The sequence below is a fragment of the Benincasa hispida genome, chromosome 2, assembly GCF_009727055.1.
Source record: "Benincasa hispida cultivar B227 chromosome 2, ASM972705v1, whole genome shotgun sequence".
Classification (NCBI taxonomy): Eukaryota; Viridiplantae; Streptophyta; class Magnoliopsida; order Cucurbitales; family Cucurbitaceae; genus Benincasa; species Benincasa hispida.
In genome coordinates, this window is record NC_052350.1 from 14460664 (window position 1) to 14482133 (window position 21470).

Consider the following 21470-nt stretch of genomic DNA (forward strand, 5'->3'; position numbering starts at 1 on the left):
GGGGTGATATTAAAGTATCAGTTCATGGCAAGATCATGTGCAAAGATAAAAGGGGATCTCGTCAGAGCATAGAAACACTAATTCATAGATGAAATATGAGTGCCTAAAATATAAGCATCAAATGAATCCTGAAAAATTTTAAATCACAGATGGGAAAATGCTGCACATTGAAAAGATTAGTGATGATAGGACTTACATAACGTTGGTTGACTTTGGAATTAAAAGGATAGCATCTTCCTATAGCACCTGACGAGCCCTGAAGTTGGTTTCTAATGAACTAGAAGCAGAGCAGGAAAATGTTCTGGACATCTCACAAATAAACAGATTGAGTAATGCAATTATTCCATTTCCAAACCTTTTGAGATAAATTGACCTCTGTGTTCCACCTGTTTGCAGTGCTTTCTAATAGAAGTGCCGCACAGAAATGGATACTTTGAAACTTAAAATATAATATATTTGTAAAAAATTGCAAGATGCAAATCCAGATCCTCATGTTTACAAAATATTACTACAAGATCTGAGGAAATATTCTTCCTTCAGAATCGTCTGTTCTTCTGTTCTAAAAAAATAAAAACCCTAAAAAAAATAAAGTAAAATATAGATACTATTGCCATCCCCAAGGAAGCAACACCAACATGTTAGCTTCCTTCAATCTCAGATTACCATAGGCACTCGTCAAGCAGCTAGTTGCACTTAAGAATATGGTTGGTCACATTCAAACCTCCCCAAGGCCAGGAATTTACAACCTAGAACTGAATAAAAGACCAGATTGAACAAAAAAACTGTGAAGTTATTGATGCAACAAAAGAATATGAAACGTCAAAAATAAATGTAAACATAAAAACCTAACTCAAATTGTTGTATAGTTGGAGAAAAGATACAGCAACTTATCCAAAGCTTGGGGATAGAATTTTCTTGCAAACAGGTAACATGGCCGTTGTAAACCATTCCACAAGCAAGGCCACCTTTGTACTTCTTTCTGTAGAGGACCCACAAAAACAACAATTAGATCAAGACATTAACAAAGCTTCATTGTAATAACAGAACAAGCATACCTTCTCGTCACTCGTTACATGCACACTCACATCAATTGACTGCAAAGACAGCACCATTAAAATAATCAACATCCACAACATTTTCCCCTTTAAATCACCTTACCATACGGTAGGCTGTGAGACAAAGGGTGAGTAGACCACAAACTGCAATTGGTAAGAAAAATAACTGGAGAAGGCTAACATTTTGGCGCTTCACTAATGAAAATCAGTAAAATGAAAAGATTGATATCATAAATAAATCATACCGTAATATTCTGCAAAAGCTCATAGGTAATATCCTCAGCTCTATACGATTTTGGATGCCACTTTCTTTCAGACCAATCAACATGTGTTACTGACCAATTTGCAATTCCAGTTGGATCAATCATCTAAAGGATGTAGAAAGGGGAACTTTTTAGCCAGACATACAGGAAATGCTCTGTGATAAGAGGTGTCTGGAGAAACTCTTACATTGAAAAAGGTCGGCAAGTAGTGCTCATCCGCTATGCAGTTGTGCCCTTCTAAACCTGGCTGTGGATAGGAATAAACATTGATCAATACATGGTGGTGAGTCAGTATTTGGTAACCTCATGGGCAGAGAATTTATCATAATTGACCATAAATGCTGATCCGTTACATGAGAGAGAGAGAGAGGATGAAGACAGCTTTTTAATTTGGATTATATACTAACCAAAAGAAAAACCTAATGAACCTTGCAGAATTTTGGGGAACATGGATTATGCTAACTACTAAATAAAATGGAGTCTTATGTGCATTTGTCCGGGCAATGAAACATAAAATTTGTAAATATTCCCCCCTACAGAGCTTCGGAAGGGCAAGATCTTGACAGAAAAACGGAGATGGTTATAGTGGGGAATATTTGCAAACCCAATAAATGGACAGTAGGATAAGTGTTTGCAGACGTGAGAATACAGAAAAGGATTGACATGTGTGTACCAGGACACACCAATGAGATGAGAGAGAATAGAAAATATTCTCAATTTTTACTCCTATTTAAGGTCAAACACAAAGAAAACCGAGTAGATCTGATTAGATCCCAGATATACAGTTTGGTTAGGAAACATGGTGTCTGCATATTTTGTGAGCATTGAGAAAGGGCTATATAATCAAAAGGGAATTTGCTCATGAAGTCGGGATGTAGGGGAAAATGAGGAATATGACCTCAACTTATCTTCTAATGAAGTGTCTGTTGTGTGTGCATGTGTGAGAGAGAGTGAGTGAGCTTTGTAATGTATCCCTAAGATCTACAAAAATGTGAAAAAGAAAACCACACACATTAGTCCTAATTTTGCAACAGAAAATGAAATACAGAAGACATAAGTTTACAATCACCCGGCAGTAATCGCGAAATTTGGAGTAATAAAGATTGTCAGCCAAAACTATTAAAGCATGCTGCCTTTTCATTGTGAACCACTGCATAAAATAAAGAAAATTGGGATTAAACTTGCATGCTATTTTGTTAATTGTCTCACATGCACACGTGGAAGAAATATCTCAATCGGAAATCTAAGCCTTATGGTCAAAGATGTCAAAGAAATAGGAATCAATACATCCTTTAAGTCTAACCCATCAAACCCAATCTAAAATTTTTAATTTTGCAACATTTCAACTGACTAAAAATAATCAAGACAACTATTAAGGGATGTTTCGAGCATCGAGTTGGTTATTAGAGTCAGTAGTTATTATAGTCTATGGGTTATAGTAGTATGTAGGTTATAATAGTCTATGTCTTCGGTGCAAACTATTTTAGTTTGGGTTATGATAATTTGTATTTGGAGTGCAAACACCGGTAATAAAAAGAGAAAGAATGTGTAGGAAATAGTAAAATACTATAACAAAGAAAGATTTGAAATAGTAATATTGTAGTTAATTGTAGGTTATAATAGTTGAAAACACCAACTATTATAATTGGAGCCCAAGATATGGAGTGGGCTATTCCACCCACTTGATGTTGGGGGCCCAAACACCCCCTTAAAGTTTTACATAGTTAAAGTGGCAACCTAGACATGCATAGAAGTTAACGAAAGAACCCAAGTACTCAATTCTTTTTGTTAGTGTAAAAAGGGATCCTTCCACACACACACACCCAACACAACAACAACAAATCAAATTTTAGGAAAGTTGTATGAATGATCGAAATTTCCAGAGTGTACCTGTGCACCTTTTCTAAAGTGTTTCTCCTCCACTTCCGGTAACATGTGCTCTGAATACCTGCCATTTCCATGTGGACCAGGGTCCTTAAAGCTGAGAAAATTGGTATCTATTAGAGATATTCTACAAACAAATCAATACGCAGTTTTAAATTGTAGATGGACCTGCAATGTGACAAAACCAGCTACCAGGAGTCGTGTGTGTGTATCTTGTCACAGAGAGGTTGGAAGTATAAGGAAATGAATATGTGGAGAGGGAGCATGAAGCTATATAACTCACCAGTCTACAAAACTTATATTTGAATGCATCAGATACTTGTAGATATAGTCAAAACTATACAAAGGCACACAACTGCAAAATAAAAGGAACATTACAGTTGGAAATAAGAACTTAATACAATGCATGAAAAGAAAAAAAGAAAACTACTGAGATTTCAGTCACCTATCAGAAAGTAAAACAAAATGGTGATTATCTGGATCTTGTAGAGCATTTGCCAACAATCTTCTCTCCGCATCAACCATGGTAATTTTACCCCATACTACCTGAAAAAAAATTGTCAATTAAGTGTCCAATTATTTACATTCTCATCAGAAAGGGGATTCCAGAAAGGGATAAGATGGCAAAATATGAAGCAAGAATGATCCATATGACATGAGTGAAATTTAATATCAGGCTAGCTTCTGCAGAGACATTCGGAATTTCATTCTGACACCATATAGACAAATAACTCTTTATTAGTTTGTTACGCATAGCTTAAGGTACCTGATCACTATGAATATCCCGATTCAAGAAGTGGCTGCTGATATGAGTTGGTTTCTCCTTAGATGCATGGACATAAACAGTGAATTTGCCTTCATGACCCTGCCAGGAGATATAAACGAGTTTCCGGTGAAAATCAGTTTGTAGATCAACAAGTAATGAACAATGAAATAATAAAGAGCCAATAGTAAAACAACTAATTCCCTTTCTTTCAAAGCCTTGATGGATATCATTATCACCGGCTTCATGAAACTAAGTTAAAAGAAATCAGTTTTCTTAGTATGCTATGCATATAATAATTGAGTATTTCCTCAAGAGAATGAAAAATGAAAAGCCATATACACCATTTAGTTATTGCAGGGATATAAAGCCCGATGTAAAACTCAAGAAGGATAAAGATTAAACACTTAGAAGTAGATAAGAGAAAATAAGAACTTACATTGAAAAATTTGTCCCACAGCTTCTCAAACGGCAAAGACCCAGGAGTCAAAAACATAAATGCTATCTTTGGAGTTTGTGATAGTACAATAGGTGAATTCAAAATTTCTCGAATAACAACATGAGAAGCAACCTCTTCATCAGTAAGTTCTCTAGCAGGAGCAGGCGGAAGCCAGTCCGCAATGACCTTACAACCTCTAGAAGAAAAAATGTAACAGGCACCACTACTTTGAGGCGGATACATGTATGCACAGATAAGGAAAACAATGATGAAGGAAACCAAGATGATAATCCATAAAGGCTTTTTCATATGAGTACGATGGCGAGGCCCAGGCAAAATCTGCATCTCACTAGGACACCATGCCTGAGTTGTCTTCATCTTCAACAAAATGTACAGCAGCTATATTTCTAAACGACTTGCATTCTGATTGCTATCTACCAATATGCACTCCTGCAATGAGAGAAATGAATGTCAAAAGTTACCAGAAAATCTGTAAATTGACTGATGAAGGAAATCTGCAATTTGACAGCATATACAGAATTTTGTCACAAGTTCTAAAACATTTTCAAACTAGCTAAAATGGAAAAAGGTAAAGCTTCAAATGATTATAGAACTCAATAGTATAATAATTCAGATTCCTGCTATGAAAAACACCTCATAAGCAGTACACAAGGCCTCAGCCCTGCACACTGATAGTAACTTTTGCAATAAGTTACTTCCCACCCCATCCCAGAATAGTCCATGCGAAGCTCTAAAGCATCCCAACAACTAAAACCAATCAATATCCCGGACGTAACTTGAGTAATCTACATTTCACCCAAAAGTCAAGCCAACCCAATGCCTATACATGTTAAAATTAGACCTACCCAGAGCCTCCATTTGCCAAGAATACTAATAATACGAAAAAAACGCTATGAATTCAAATCGAAGACGCAAACGCAGCAAAAGAAATAACAATTAAAGAAGAGAAAATCTAGAGGCAAGATTCTGAAAATCCAAAACTACCAATCACGAAATAGGATAGAGAAGGTATAAGGGAATCGGAACAAGAATCGGAATCCGAATCCGAACACTCAATTCAGTGATGAAAAAAAAAACATCCAAATATAAGAAAGATGAAATGAGGTAAGAAATCATACTCAGAGAAGAATGATCTCGAGCGAGGAACCAAAAATGGTGGAGTAGCAAAAGTTGAGGCCGTCGCTTCCAAGATCCAAATCATGAAAAATGGAAAAAAGAAATAGAATAATCAGGCTATTCATATACCCGTGCAGAGCAAAAATGGAGATAATTTAATAAATTTTCTTGTAAAGTCTATGATTTCCATTTCCATTGTCAGAGACGCTTCGTTGTCTTTGCTCCTTCTCTTTCTTCTCTTCTCTTCTCTTCTTGTCGGAGAGCTCAGCCGTGGGTGGTCGGAGCAGCCGCAGAAATGGCATTCCGGCTTCAAATGCACAACATTTTTCAGGAACGACGTTTTATTAATTTTACAATTTATATATTTAAATCCTTTGAACTTCTTTATTTATTTATTTATTTATTTTTTATTGTTATGTTTTAGAATGGGAAAAAATATTTGAACTTTAAAACGGAAACAATATTCGACTTTTGAGGAAAATTAGGCCCACACTCAGCGCGTTCTTTATTCAGTGGGAAAGTAATCAAATCATTATCTACCATAAATATAATTTAACAACTAAACCATTAAAAAAAAACACTAAATCTGAATGGATTAAATTTATTATCATTAATTACAATGTTTACAAACATTAAAGTAGAGTAGGTGAAGTTATCTCCGATCAATTTTAAATCGAAAAATAACCATAAGTTTGAATATATGTTGTATCGATAAATTCTATCTCTAATTAGTCTCTCTATTGATTTTTTTCAATTATTTAAATTTAACATATAAAATTCTAAAACAATACTTGAAAATATTGTGAATTATAAATTCTAACCGTGAAAACTTCGAGGATTTATATCTACTTGGTCCTATAATTTTAAGATAGTTTAGTACAAATTGCTAATTTTTTTAAAACTAAAATATCATTTTAATCTTTATATTTTGACATTTATTCAAATTAGTTTGTACTTTCCATTATCAAATTTTAGTTTTTATATTTTTAATAAATTTTAAGTTTAGTCTTTCAATTTAATTTTATTAAAAGTAGTTAAATAATAATAATAATAATTAAATTTCAAAATATAGAGGTTAAAGTAATATGTTTTTTTTATCGTATTTTAATTTAGTTGCTGTCTTCTAGTAACCCTTATTTATTTATTTATTTATTTCATAGTAGTAACTGATTTTCACCTTGCAAATATAAAATTTGAATATTTATTGCCCAAAGAAAATTATTGCAGATTGTTTTTAAATTTAATTTAGGAAAGGAAATAATTCCTGTGATAGTGGTGACTATTTTTGCAAACAGCAGTACCCTTTCTGTGAGTCCCACATTTTTGTCATATTATATTTGCTGTTATTTAATATAGCTTTTCTAGGCTAGAGATTTCCCTATTCTGAAAATTTCTCAAATAAATAATTTATTGATGGATGGTGTTTTTCCTTTTAAATCAATATATTCTTTAAATTATTTATAAATAATAGTAAAATATCAATCTAATAGATAGTAAAAATTTATTGTATTTATAAATATTTTGATTCATTTTGTTATATTTGAAAATAGTTCTAAATTTATTGCATTTAGTATTTGGTTTGTTCTTCCAACAACGATAATTTACAATCAACCTTAATAAAATAAATAAAAGAAAATTGATAATATATTTTTAGGGATCGCTTTGTTTAAAAGTTTTCTAGATGAGAATTGAAACAAACATCCAATACTCATGTTACTCATGTTTGTTTCAAGCTTTTCAACACTTTGTATGAAAATAAGTAATTCCAACATCTTAGACATCCTCATTTCTCATAAATTAGATTTTCTTTTTTTTCAAAATTGTGGGTTTTTTCTTTCCCCCATTTTCTTATGTTTTCCTTTTATATATAATTTCCTTTTAAATATAGTTAATTAATATAAATTTAATAAAAATAATATAAATATTTATTTTAATTATTAATAATAAATTATTAAAATATTTACTTAATTTAGTTTTACAGTAAAATTTTATTAAATGAATTGAATTGAATTATTCATTTACATAAATTATTAATTAAATAAACTTATTATGAACTTTTGATCATTACTGATTATTTATAATCGATTATCTCATTTTTTACTTTTTTTTATATAATATATTGTTTATAAAATATATTTTTATATTATTTAACTAAAATTAAAATTATTGATGTTAAATTTAATTAATTAAAAAATGATTAAATATTATATTATAATTAATATAGCATTCATTAGATGTATTACTTGGTTGATTTTAATATAAATTACTAAATTTTCAAATATTTATAATTAAAATTATTATTATTCTTAAATAATTCATTTTTATCAATATTTAAATGATATTTCTAGTTTAAGTAATTAAACTATTAAATTTATATAAGATTATCACGCTTAAATTTCATAAATTAAATAAAAAAACATCATTTTTGTTGATAAATTCCGATAACATTTACATAGCCAAACACAAATCATCTTTGATGCACAGACATTCAATTTCGAAACATCTTTTATTTCTCGATATCTATAAAACTTCAAACCAAACGAGTTGAAACGTAATTAAGCTTAAAAAAAAGTTAAATCTTCCCTCCACAATTAAAAAGTTAATTAGCTCTAAAATCTAGATACCCTACCCCTTTCTTTTAGTACTTAGAAATTCTAACCCTCTTGAACTTCAATAAAAGAAATCATTACTTGGTCAAATTAAAGCTAAGGAAACAAAAAATCATGAGTTAAAGTTTAGTAAAAAGGTGGGTTACTTAGTCGTGTCTTTTGCTTTCCCCACTGCTTAAATCACGTTTTTGTTCCCTCAATAATTGAAAATGCTGATTGTCCAAACAGTTTATTAGTAAACACCAAATTATAATTCATAATAAGTTTTATTTGTTTCTCTTTTTACGTGGAAAAAGTAGGTTAGGACATTATTTCAATGAAGTATTAAGGATTAACCTTTACTTAACAAATATTTCTACATCTGACAATTCTTACAAGTGAAGGAAAATAATTCACATAAAAAAAATGAAAATAATTAAAATGATAAAATATGAATATAAATTTACAATAATAAAAACAATTCATTCTTTTTTCTAAAAAAAATTATTTATCTTCTATAATCCACCAAAATACCTTATCAAAAGTGGTCATGGGACGGATTTTTTTTTAGAATAAAATAAAAAATTTTAGATGATGGATGGAATGTAATTTAGAAAATCTTAACCTATGTGGAATAGAATAACTCCAATGTTATTGGAATTCGGTTTCTTCAACATGAAAAGGCATTTACAATTATGGAACATAAATTTCCAAAGCCAAAGTAGATGATAACTACTAACAAAGGTCCAAAGTGTATATATATTTTTGGATTTTGCCAATTCTTTGGGGCTGATTTTCAGTAATTTCTACACCTTTTTTTCAATTTTAAATTTTTTTAGTAGTTCTCGAAGATTTGAGCTGCAACTCATGCACAAATCTAGTATCTTCGAAAGCTGTGACTGTGATATCTCGAATCATTTTGACAAGGATTGAATCGAGTTCAGGTTTTCAGTTTCTTTTCTTCAAGTTTGACTTCATCTTTTCATTGAAACAAGTTCTTTTCTTCTCATTTCTGTCTCAGCAAGTTCATCATAGTTTTTGTTCTTTTTAGTAGTTTAATTCTTATAGTCTCATGTTATATTGGAGTAGTTACATAATAAATTTGTTTCCGTTTGGATTCTCATGTTTCTCTACTCTGCTCTTTATCATTTTACTCCTTTTTCTGGGAAGTTGGAGATTTGTTCACCAATTTTCTACACATCCATTTGATCCAATCTTATTTGAAAGTTGAGTTGTTACCATTTGTTAGTGAACATTTTAAGTGTTAAATGAACAACAAAAAGCGTTTTGAGAATCCCACGTTGCTTAGTTTGGGAGGTGGATTCTTCTTCTTATACTCCCACCTTGAGTTATGGGTTTAGGTCCCAAGGGATACCTATATTTTAGAGGCAGTAAAGAGATACCCAAGACATTCCACATGGACGTTGCGGTTCGAGCGGACATCATGGCAAGGCGTATGTGTGATTATTTTTATTAATAATTATTATCTAATCTTGATTTCTTCATTTTTGGTTTTGGTTTTCCAAGCATCTCAGTCGAAGGGTGTGAGTTTTCTGGTCAGGTACAGCGTAGCTCCGATCGAGACAATTTTTATGTATTCAAGGCTGTTTTATCCTAGGGATGACGTGGCAATTACATAGAACTTCTTGCACACTTAGGCAGAGCCGTGAAACATCTTAAAGAGAGTGAGATTCATGTGTAGTCTGTAACAAGCTTTCATTTTTCTAGGTTCCATTTCTCTAATGACTACCGTTTGTGACTGTTTGCTGCTGTCAAATCTTGTCCATCGGAGGGTAGCCAAGTCTAACAATTTTAAGATGTTTTTCATCTGCCATTACTGTGATGGCCATTACAAATCAGAACAACATTATGACATCCGACCTCAACCATCTATTACAGTTCGAAGGAGCGAACTTCAAACGGTGGAAGCAGAAGATGCTATTTTTCCTGACAGTCAAGAAGGTTGTAGACGTTTGTACTACGAAGAAAGCCAAGTGTCCTGAAAGAAGACCCTCCGACTAAGCAACAAATAAAAAAGTTGTTGATTGAGACATAAAACCAAAGAAATTTCTTTGGAGAGTCTAATCACCCCAATGAAGATTGAGGAGGAAGTCCGAAAGCAGGACCATTAATCATATTAAATTGAAAACATATAAAAAAAATAAAAGTCAAACTAAAAAAACAACAAAAAGAAGATAAACCAAAATTTGGAAAATAAAACTTTGAAACAAAAAAATCATCAAACTCAACAAAAGAAAAATAATCATGAACTCTGAAATTCGGATATAGAACAAATAAATAGCAAACTCTGAAGAACTGATCAAACTTTGAACTAAAAAATTCAAATTAAAAATACAGATACTTAAATTGAACCAAAAAAAAAAATAGTATACTTATGAAATTGTAAAATTGATACGCACAAGCACATACACCGAGTAATAATATAGTAAGTCGGTCAAGAGACCGAGAATCGTCCTCTGGAAAATTGGTTTTCAATTCTTTTAGCTACTTAGAGATTCTTCTAATTGATGAGAACTTAACTAGTCTAATCCTAGAGAGCAAATAAAAGATAACACCGAGGTGAAACTAGACAAAGACACGTCTTAACTTTGTTAAATGGATTAACCAAGTTAATTGTTTAGACCTTAGATTGATTTGATGCTACTATAGACCTAGGAATCTTATATCCAGGTAGGTATCCTCTACCAAGCTCAACCCTTTCTAATACCTAGCCAATAATTCAATTTCACGCAATTAATTAAGTAACTACAACATTAAGTTTCTCCATCAGTTGATCTCTATTAATTTTCAATCACCATCGTGCATATTTGAATAACAATTTAACATGTTAGATCTAACCTAACGCCCTCTCTCGCAAGCAAGTCATTAAGTAACGGACATTCAAATATTGGCCAGTTGCTCAAATACATTAAGATTAAACATGTTAAAATAAATTATGCATAAATCAAATCCAAGAACAATTAACAAAGTTTTAAGCCATCCATAAAAAAAAAAAAAAAAAAAAACTCAAAGAACACAAATCATTGTCACTCATAGTGTTCCAAATACAGAAAAATCTTGACTATCATCCTCAAGCTGGGGTTCACCCTCAACAATCTCCAAATCATCAACTTTTTTGAGCTCCAAGATGTCGCCTCTGCTCAAAAATCAACTCCCAATGGAGGCCTTAGACAAACTCTAATAAAAATCCTAAAAGAGCCTACTCTCTTGGCTTCCAAAGCTCTAAAATTTGATGTTGAGAACTGATGCATGCAAAAGCCTCCTTTATATAGGCAAACATTTTTCAAAACTATGTAGGATTTAGATTCCTAAAAGGATAAGTAAGAGATAAGATCTGTAATTATTTGACTTGATTACTGTAAGTAGATAATTAAAATCATAAATGTAATGATGTAGATGGATAGAGAATGAAAAAACAAATAAAACAAGTGGTCATTCGCCTAAAACAACCACCTGGATCAAAACTTATGACCAAATTACAAATTGCAAGTTTTAAAGAAGTGGGAAAGCCACCCACTCAGTTTTCACACCCCTTTTTTGGCCTAATTCGGCACTTTTCATCAACTTTGACTCATTCTCTTGTCCTAGGTCAAACTTTGACATATTATAGAGGTATTTTCATCATTTTATTCTCAAAATAGCATGTTCCAACATAAATGCTCGTTTCTTACGAATTAAACATAAAAGTGCATCAATGATTATAGATGAAACCAACTAAATTCTAAACCCAACAAAGCATTTTTTTTTTTCGTGTTTTTCAAAAACGAGATAAAACAATCATAAAAAATCATCATACTCAGAAACTAAACAAGTATAACTCATGGAAGAATAAACAAATTTAGGACCTGTGGATTAATTAAAAATAAAAGTGTTTTTAAAAAAAAAACTCATTTTTATTTAAACATTTTTTATAAAAACATATCAAAATACACTTGAAAAACTATTTTGAAAAGTTGTCAACTTCAATTTCTTCTAAAATGACTTATTTTTTAAATTAAATACTTGAAAATTTATTCCAAACACACCCTTTAGATAGTTGATCTCCAAAAATAGATCAATGATATGGGGAAAAAAACTCAAAGTAAGAAAGAGTAGAATGAAGATCAAATTACCTAATCACAACACTAGGAATTCAAAAGAATTTAAAATTTTGAATAATAATAATAATGTTCATTCAAGAAAACACGATCTTTGAATATGTTTTATTCAAAATTTATAGCTAGTGCTAGAAAATAACAAAAATATTTTCAACAATAATAAATATTTAAGATTTATTAAAAATAGAATAAATAAACTTGAATATTTAAAAATATATGGATTAATATTTAAGCCTACATAGACCAGAATTATATTTTAAAAAAATCTCTCTGAATCTTTGCTTATTTATTTCATTCCTAATTAATATTAATAATCTAAATTCTTTCAAATAAAAAAAAAAAAAACTATGAAAAGAAATTTACTCTTTTTTTTTTTTTTTTTCATGAATGGAAATTCGAATCTCCACCAAGTGAAATGCCTTGACTCAGATTGTCTATTACCCGTTTTCTTAATAATAATTTCACATATTTTCACATAGTATGTTAGATCTATATATTTTGCTAAAAAAATTATATCTAAATTATTTTTAGATAATACTTGATTGCTGTTGTTAATTTCAATTCATAACCGATTATTTTCTATTAAAACCCATTTTTTCAAAATAATGTTATATTGACAACTAATTTTTAAATTATATTATATTGATAATTACATATTATGAAAAATACATATTTTTAAATATTTTTTAAATAAATAATCTTCAACCAAACATATGACATATGTGAAATTATACTAAATTCTTACAATGATGTCAACTCCAAAGAAAGTGTTTAATTTAGGTACAAAATTTTATTTTGAAACAATTTATTTTTGTTATAATAAAATTCAATAAAAACACATGCATATATATATTTAAATTTTTTAATCACACTATCAATTCTCATACATGATCTCTATTTAGATCGTTTTTCCCATTAAACAACTTACGCGTTTTATTGTTCCTTCAAGTTTATAATTATCCTCGATAAATTATTCCAATGTGAATAACGACATTAACAAATACTAGAAAGCAAGATTTCCAACAATTTATAATAAAAAATCTAGTGTACGATGTTGTACTCGAGACAATTTTTCACATATAACAAAACAACAAGACAATGAGACATAACAATTATATCATACATATAACACTGAAAGCTTATCATAACAAATCGATGTTCGGGTATAGCAAAAAAAAAAAAAGGAGTAAAGAGAGGAAAAATGAGCCAAGGATGACTTCCCAAACAGATTTGGGAAAAAGATGCAGTTAGTGGAAAAAAAAAAAGTTATGCATCTTTGAAGAAAAGGCAGGCAAGTCATCCTTGGCTCATACTTACTCTCCAACTCAAAATAATATGAAAATGAAGCTTCAAAAATTTCACATATATTTTTCCTTTTCTTTGCATTACACAAAATTGATGAACTGATCACAAAAAAGCCTCTCATTTGCTTTATTTATAGGCAGTTGAGAAAAGAGAGGCTTGTTTTGTAATTTCACAGCATCTCAATCTTTCCTTAGATTCTTCATTATCTTATCTGATACTCAAGCTTGCATAAATTATATATGCACCCACCTCCCTATCTCCTTTTTACAACAAAAATGACCCATAAAATATAATTTTCGAAAAATTTTCATAGATATGACGTATCTAAATATTACTTTCATTAATTGATTAACGCGTAATCACTACCGATAAATTTAAAAGAAAAAGATGGTTAGAAATAATCTCTAAAAGGTTTATATTTTACAATTAGCACATTTTTTTGGCAATTTGTTATAATAGTTTTTCTCGATCTTTTCCGGTCCAAGATCGACCCTGAGAGTCGAATAAAAATTTGACTTCTTTTCATCACACATCCAAACTATTGATTATTTTGAATTTTTTTAATGAAACCTTGATCAAGAAAAACACTAAATTGCATGTAATCTTACCTAAATCTTACATAATATACTTTAGATTTAAAGAAATTTTAGAGTTTTTAATGATTGATTTTAATATTTATGAATTTCTAAAAATACAATTTTTAATATTTATGATGAATCAAATTCTACGGACCATGATTTAGAAAAATTACCTATAGTCGGTCTTCATCTTGGCCGTAATTCCACAACCAAGAAAACTAAAAAAAAAAAAAAAAAAAAAATCAATAGTTTAGATGTAGGATAAGAAGTTAAATTTTTATTCAAATTAATCTCGAGTCGATATCGGCTAGGAAGAACAAATAAAAAAAACTATTTTAATGAGTTCTCCAAAAAAGTGCTAGTTGTGAAAGATAAAAATATTTGAGGGTTATTTTTTACAATTTTTCAACTAAAAACTTAAGTTGATGAGTCATAGTAAATTTAAGATTATACCAATATTCTAATATAATGGATTCATTCTCCTTTTATCTATAAATATTTTGTGCGAATCTTTGTTGTAAGAGATGGGTGAAAGGGGAATTTATTCTTCCCCTTCTTGAGTTGAAAGATAAGAGATCGGAGATTCATTGTAGTTATGGGCTTGTGGCCATAAGGATGCTATTACTTTTCTCTATCGAATGTTCTATAATGTTTACCATATGTTTAATTTTTACTTTTAATACTATACTTTCAAACAAATAATAAAACTCTTAAAAGGAAGTGTTTGTGACAAAGATGAAGTTGTTTAGTCGTGAAAAAAAAATTGTTGAAGTTGATTCGTATTATTAGGAATTAATAAGTTATGAAATTGATATTTTTAGTCGTGAGGCTTACAATGAATTTAAAAAACTCCTTGATAAAACATACCCTTGACTATATTTATGTTGCTAAATCCAAATACTAAAAAGAAAATTCAATATTTAAGAGTTTTTAAGTGCTAAAAAAAGTTTCGTGTAATCGGAATGATGAATGTGCTGATAGATTTTCAAAGAACATTTTGATACTATCTATACTACCTTTGTGGTCTCGGGCACCTAGTCGACCTAATCTAGATTACCATTCTTTTTCCATTATATATATATTTGTCTTTTTTTAATTCTATTTTTTTTTTAGGTTTCTTCTATCATCACTCAATTGCTTGTAATTCATTCAATCAATCTTTTGAACTATTTGTTTACTCATTTATACGATTCAGTAAAAGAAACAAAATATGTACATAAAATTTACCCATTAATTAAGTGTCAAAAGTAATCATATATATATATATATCTAAAATTATCTCACAATATTCAATTTGTGAATTCGAGACTAAAGAAAAATGTACACTTCTTTAATGCACCGGATCCCATCAGAATTATGTAGTTAAGCGTGCTTGGGCATGACCACTTGGGAAATCCTCGTGTTGCACCCTTTTTTATCATTATTTCTTCTTCTTCTTTTGTTTTCTAAAATTGTTTCAATTTCGCTATTTTATTTTTTTCTCTTTAAAAAAAAAGTTGTTCACGTCTCTAGTAAAATACTTGGCAATCAATACAATTCAACCAATCATGGAAAATTTTCTTTTTGTGTTTTTTTTTAAGAAATAATTTTTTTTTTTCCTTATTATTATATTATTATTTGAATTACTTAAACCTATCTATTTGCAATGATAAGTTGTAGGAATAATGGAAATAGAGAATTCTATTGGGATAAGGGGAATAATAAAAACACATGTACTTTTGCATAAACAACCCTTTATTTGACAACTTGGTCTATGCCTACATTTTGACTCCAAGAAAGAGGGGAAGGATGGAAGCCATGGGAAATGTCTCCCAAGAATAAGAATAATTGGGTTGACATTATTGATTGAGACCAACCAAATTATACAAATTAAAATTATAAAATCAAAAATAGACTTTTTACAGCAACTTCAAAAATACTACACTTTCAATAACATTGGCTACTACGAAATTTCACAAATACTACCATATGAGATATTTATTATAATAGCTCATTTTGCACTCGCACTAAACTAAAAAAATGAAAAAAAGAAATTGAGTAATATCCACAATCATTTTTTTGTTAAACTCATGTTATTTAATTGATTAAATCATGTCTATTTGTCATATTTTTTAGGTTAAAATATCATTTTGGTCTCTATACTTTTCATTGTTCAATCTTATTTTATATACTTTCAAAAAAAAATATAAAGTTTAGTCTCTACTGCTTCTTTACTGTTGATTTTTTAAAAAACTTTTTGTTATTTATTAGCATTTTCACTCCAAATTTTGATAACATATTCAAATATTATATATTTCTTTGTATGAAAACTATATTACTATTATTTAGCCAATTTCGATTTAAAAAAAAAAATCTTTGATTGACTAAATTTAAGATTTATTAAAAGTAAACGGATTTAATTGACTAAATTTAAATTGGATTTTTGAAAGTATAGGAATTAAAATTAAACAAACCTCAAAATATAGAGACTAAAATGTTATTTAATCTGTCTTTTATGATAACTTGTTGGAGATTTGATTTGTAATAGTAATTATAAAAATAAATAATAATAATAATAATAATAGAATTGTATTGAGATAAGGGAATAAACACATATGTATTTTTTTTTTACAGAAACTCATAACAACTTGGGCAATGGGGCTATAATTTTGACTCCAAGGGAGAGGGGGGTATGTGAAGCCATGAGACAAAGAATTATTGAGTTGACATTTGTGGTTGGGACCAAATATTTCTTCTATCATAACTCGATTGCTTCAAACCCAACATTGAAGAAGGTACTCCAACAAGGAAAATTAAATCAATCCAAGTTTTGCTTAATAGAAATATATCTATTGAGATTCCATTTTATAACTACGTGATTTTTGGTCGTAAATTTTTAAAAATTAAATCTATAAATATTTTTTCACTTCTAAATTTCTTACTTTTGTCTTACCAATATTTTCAAAAACTATGTCGAATTTTAAAAATTAAAAAATTTAGTTTTTAAAAAGTTTTTTTTCATGGAATTGAACTAAGAATTTAACTTTTTAACTTGAGAAAATTGTGAAATATTATAAGAAATAGAAAAAAAATAGGTTTAATTTCTAAAAATTAAGAAAAAAAAGTTAAATAGTTACCAAATAGGACTTGAATAGTTGATTTTGAAATCCATCTAGATGTAACTTTAAATGCAATTTATACTATACATAATGAAGCAAACTTTGTTACAGGTAATTTAATTATACAATAGCTCAACTCAAACTTAGCTTAAATATAATCCGTCACAAAAGGGGAAAAAAAAAGTTTAATTGAATGTACTCATTCATATAGCTTGGTTTCAAACATATTTAAATAGAAAAAAATATGTTTTTGGTCTCTAGATTTTAAGTCTAGCTCCTATTAAGTCCCTAAATTTCAAAATATTATATATTTAGTTCTTGAATTTTGAGTTTGGTTTAATTTAATCTATGAGATTTAAAATCTTACCATTTTAATCACCTTTGAGATATGAGTCATTTTGTTTTTCAACTTGATTTAAATTTAGTTCTTAGATTAATTATTTTAAATTAATTAATAGATTTTAACGCTAAGGATGGAAAGTAATTTGATGAAAAAAAAATAGAGATTAAAAGTGTAAATCTCGAGACATAAAAACTAAATTGAAAAAAAATTTAAATCTCAAAAATAAAATGGTCACATTTTGAAATCTAAAAACTAAATTCAAACTAAACTCAAATAGGATTAAATGTACTAATATTTAAAAAACCTAACTAGAAACCGGTGGAAATTGGACCAAAAATGTTTTTTTCTTTCCTATATTAATTAAATGGCTGAAAAAAATGAGTTTAAAGAATTTGGATTAGCTAAAAATATAAGTTTTTTTTTTTTGGAGAAAGAAAATATATCTTAAAAAAACTTGTAAATTTGAGGTTATAGATATATTTTAGCCACTCATATTTAAGGTTTCTTTTTTTAATAATATTAATTTAGTCTCTATTATATATTTAAAAGATTCAATATAATTTCTTTAGTATTAACAATTTTTAATTTAGTAGTCACTTACTGTCAATAAATTTAATCGACAATATTGAAAGCAAAAGTAAATACAATATCAAGTTCTGCAAACTTAATTGAAGGTTTTGGAAAAACAAATATTATTTTGCCTAGACGGACATAATTTACCATTAATAATGCATTGTTCTCTAATCAATCAGAGAGAAATCTTCTAAGTTTTAAAGATATACGTTGCAATAGTTATCATATTGAGATTGGTAGTAAGAATAACGTGGAGTATCTATATATTATCTCTACTGTCTCAAATGAAAAATGTATATTGAAAAAGTTGTCTGCTTTATCGCTTTTGGATTATATTATACTCATATACGAGTAATTGAAACATATGCAACAATGAACCTGAAGTTCATAAATTCAGACATATTTACAATTTGACATGACTGATTGGGTCATCCAAGATCTATAATGATGAGGAGAATTATTGAGAATTCAAATCGACACCTATTGAAGAGCCAGAAGATTCTTCAATTTAATGAATTATCATGTGATACTTGTTCTCAAGACAAATTAATCATTAGACCATCACCAATCAAAGTAGGAACTGAATCAGATGCATTTTTAGAATGAATTCATGGTGATACTGAAGGATCTCTTAACAAAGAGCATCCATGAGCGCGTTCGGATCTTTCCAGTTTCATCGTGACCGAAATACCACACATACATTCTAACATACAGTTATTCACAACACACTAATTAAAGGCATGCTTCGAACACTAAAATACAAGGGAAAAAGTTCTCATACTAGTTGAAGACCCTCTTTAAGCTTTGGAACTCTGACACAGTGGAAGACCTCTATGCGAACTCTATCGCCCAGCACCAGTTGGCTGCAGCAGCACGATCGTCTATACAAATGGCAGCAACACGAACAGTCACGAACAAGTGAACGCAGCAGGGACGACACCATCAAAATGGAGCCCTTGGTATTCTCAGAATGAGAATCCAAAGAGTGGTCTTTGGTGAATTTGGTAGAGGTTGGAGAAAGAACTAATCGTGTAGACGATAAGCAAATGGGAGAGAAAAGAAGGTATCGTATAGCTGAGTGCTTATCGTTTAGAAGAAACTACACGATCGTGTAGGTTTTACTAAGCGATCATTTAGTAAATGGTAGACGATCGTTTAGAAAACACGGCACACCATGCGATCGTTTAGAAAAGCTAAACGATCGTTTAGGGACAAGCGTGCGATCGTTTAGGCGCTGAGCGATTATCATATAGACTCTTGACTATGGGATCGTTTACGTTTTCACACCGATGCCAATTTTCTGAACCTTTGCAAAATGAAACAAATTTTCATTTTATTCATTGGTTACCATAATCAAATGCGGCTGCTCCTACTAACGCATGTCCGAGAGAAATTTTAAGCCAATTATCATATAATTAACCAATTTAATAATTAATGAATATAATCATATTATATTCTTACCCTATAGTTAGATATCACATATCTACTATAGTAATTTCTCCTCTACATAATATAAATCACATTTATATCTAAATTCCTCCAAAATAATATATCTCATATATTTAGTCAATTATATCATATATAATTAACCAGTCCAATTATATCATATATAATTGAACTCCTTCTTGTCAATTTGAACATTTCAAATTAATCCAAACACTGGTTCTCGACTTTATCCAAGCTACCCAGGAGACCTAATGAACCTATGGCTCGAAGCTCCAACGGTCCATGAATAACTGACTAAAGTCTTCTTACCACATATATATTTTTGTGTCCATCAGATATAACCAATCATGAGTATGATGACCTTTCACAGATGCTCGTAAGTACAACTGGACCAATTTACCGTTTTGCCCTTGTAGTTATATCTCACTTCTTAAGTACCATTGATTCCTCTAATGAACAATACAACATAGTCTAACTATGTGTGAACATCTCTCAGGCCAGGAGAAGGTGTGTGGCGCCACATCATTCAAGCCTTGGAATCAGCCTTTAGGGGAGCTATCTATCTACTTATCCCTGTTTCGAAGAATGAGCGAATTTCATCTTGTGTAGCTGAGTTCCCAACTTTCAAATCAGACGAATCCTCAAAATGGTAGATTTGAATCGGCGACTTGGCCACTCGCACCCATACAAATTAAAGGACCGCCCTCAATGGTAGAAGTTCTCAACTCACATAGGATTGAGGTCATGTTACCTATGGTTATTCTAGTGAAGTGAAGTCTCTATCATGAACGCTGTTATATAACAAGGCGTTAACATTGTTGGGGTTGATACCCTAAAGTCTCGTGTCCTGTAGTTTGTAAACAGTTTGTACGAACGCGTGTGTTGTTAATGTATAATATTTACTTCACATTTTGTATTTTTCTCAGTTGCTTATTTTATTTGCTTTACCACAAACCAAGAAACATAAAATCCCTGGTTATCTGTATGTGACTCAAGCATGTATGTGGTGATATACTAGTAGATCATGTCTTGAGTGATAACCAAAATGGTCTGTAGTATATGGATATAGGAGGGAAACCTTATCCTGGTAACACTACGGATGCGGCCCGTTTTGTGGAATAGTCACAAGTGTTGTGACTTGTCACAGATGGTCTGATCCTGATCATTCGTGTAGGGGACATGCAAGCGGAGGCATCCTATATAAAGAGTTGTATAAGACATGACCACGAAGTGTTAATGTCTCTTTATTATAACACCGTTTCATGACAGAGACTTACTTCACTAGGTATACCATAAGGACATGACCTCAATCCTGAGTGAGTTGGAGAACTCCTCCATTAGAGCGGTCCTTTTGATTGTATGGGTGCGAGTGGCCAGTCGCCGATTCAACTACCATTTGGGATTCGTCTGATTTTGGAGTTGGGAAACTCAACTACACAAGATGAAATTCCTCCTTCTCGAACGGTAGGGGTAAGTAGATAGATAGCTCCCTATAAGGTGATTCTGCAGGCTTGAAGATGTGGTGCGCACCACACCTTCTCCTGGCCCAAGAAGTGTTCACACATAGTTGACCATGTTGTATTGTTCATTAGAGGAATCATGGTACTTAAAGAGTGAGAATATAACTAAGGGCAAAATGATAATTGGCCATTACTTAAGAGTATCTGTGAAGGTCATCATACCATGATTGGTTATATCCCATGACACAGAAATATATCTGTAGTAGCGTCACAGAATGACTATTATGTGGCTAGAGTTAGTCAGTATTCAGACCGTTGGAGCTTCGAGCCATGGTTCATTAGGTCCCCTGGGTAGCTTGGATAAAGTCGAGAACCAGTGTTTGGGATTAATTTGAATGTTCAAATTGACAAGAGGAAGGT

The 21470-nt window shown here is 30.5% G+C and overlaps 1 protein-coding gene across 4 annotated transcripts in view; it reads right to left on the bottom strand.

Moving 5' to 3' along the window:
- Positions 1-5897, bottom strand: part of LOC120071041 (glycosyltransferase BC10-like) — an 8713-nt gene extending 2816 nt beyond the window's left edge. The window contains exons 1-12 of one of the 4 annotated variants that reach the window (XM_039023035.1): positions 5544-5896; positions 4405-4854; positions 3969-4067; positions 3648-3748; positions 3486-3557; positions 3209-3299; positions 2388-2468; positions 1506-1565; positions 1301-1423; positions 1056-1094; positions 851-979; positions 197-752 (exon numbers count right to left, since the gene is read on the bottom strand). In XM_039023035.1, coding sequence (XP_038878963.1) covers positions 851-979; positions 1056-1094; positions 1301-1423; positions 1506-1565; positions 2388-2468; positions 3209-3299; positions 3486-3557; positions 3648-3748; positions 3969-4067; positions 4405-4782 — 1173 coding nt within the window. In that variant the 5' untranslated portion in view covers positions 4783-4854; positions 5544-5896 and the 3' untranslated portion in view covers positions 197-752. Of the gene's footprint in view, positions 1-196; positions 980-1055; positions 1200-1300; positions 1424-1505; positions 1566-2387; positions 2469-3208; positions 3300-3485; positions 3558-3647; positions 3749-3968; positions 4068-4404; positions 4855-5543 lie in introns of those variants that run through there. The other 3 variants (XM_039023036.1, XM_039023037.1, XM_039023033.1) reach the window with 3 other exon arrangements.
- Positions 5898-21470: the final 15573 nt, after the last annotated feature.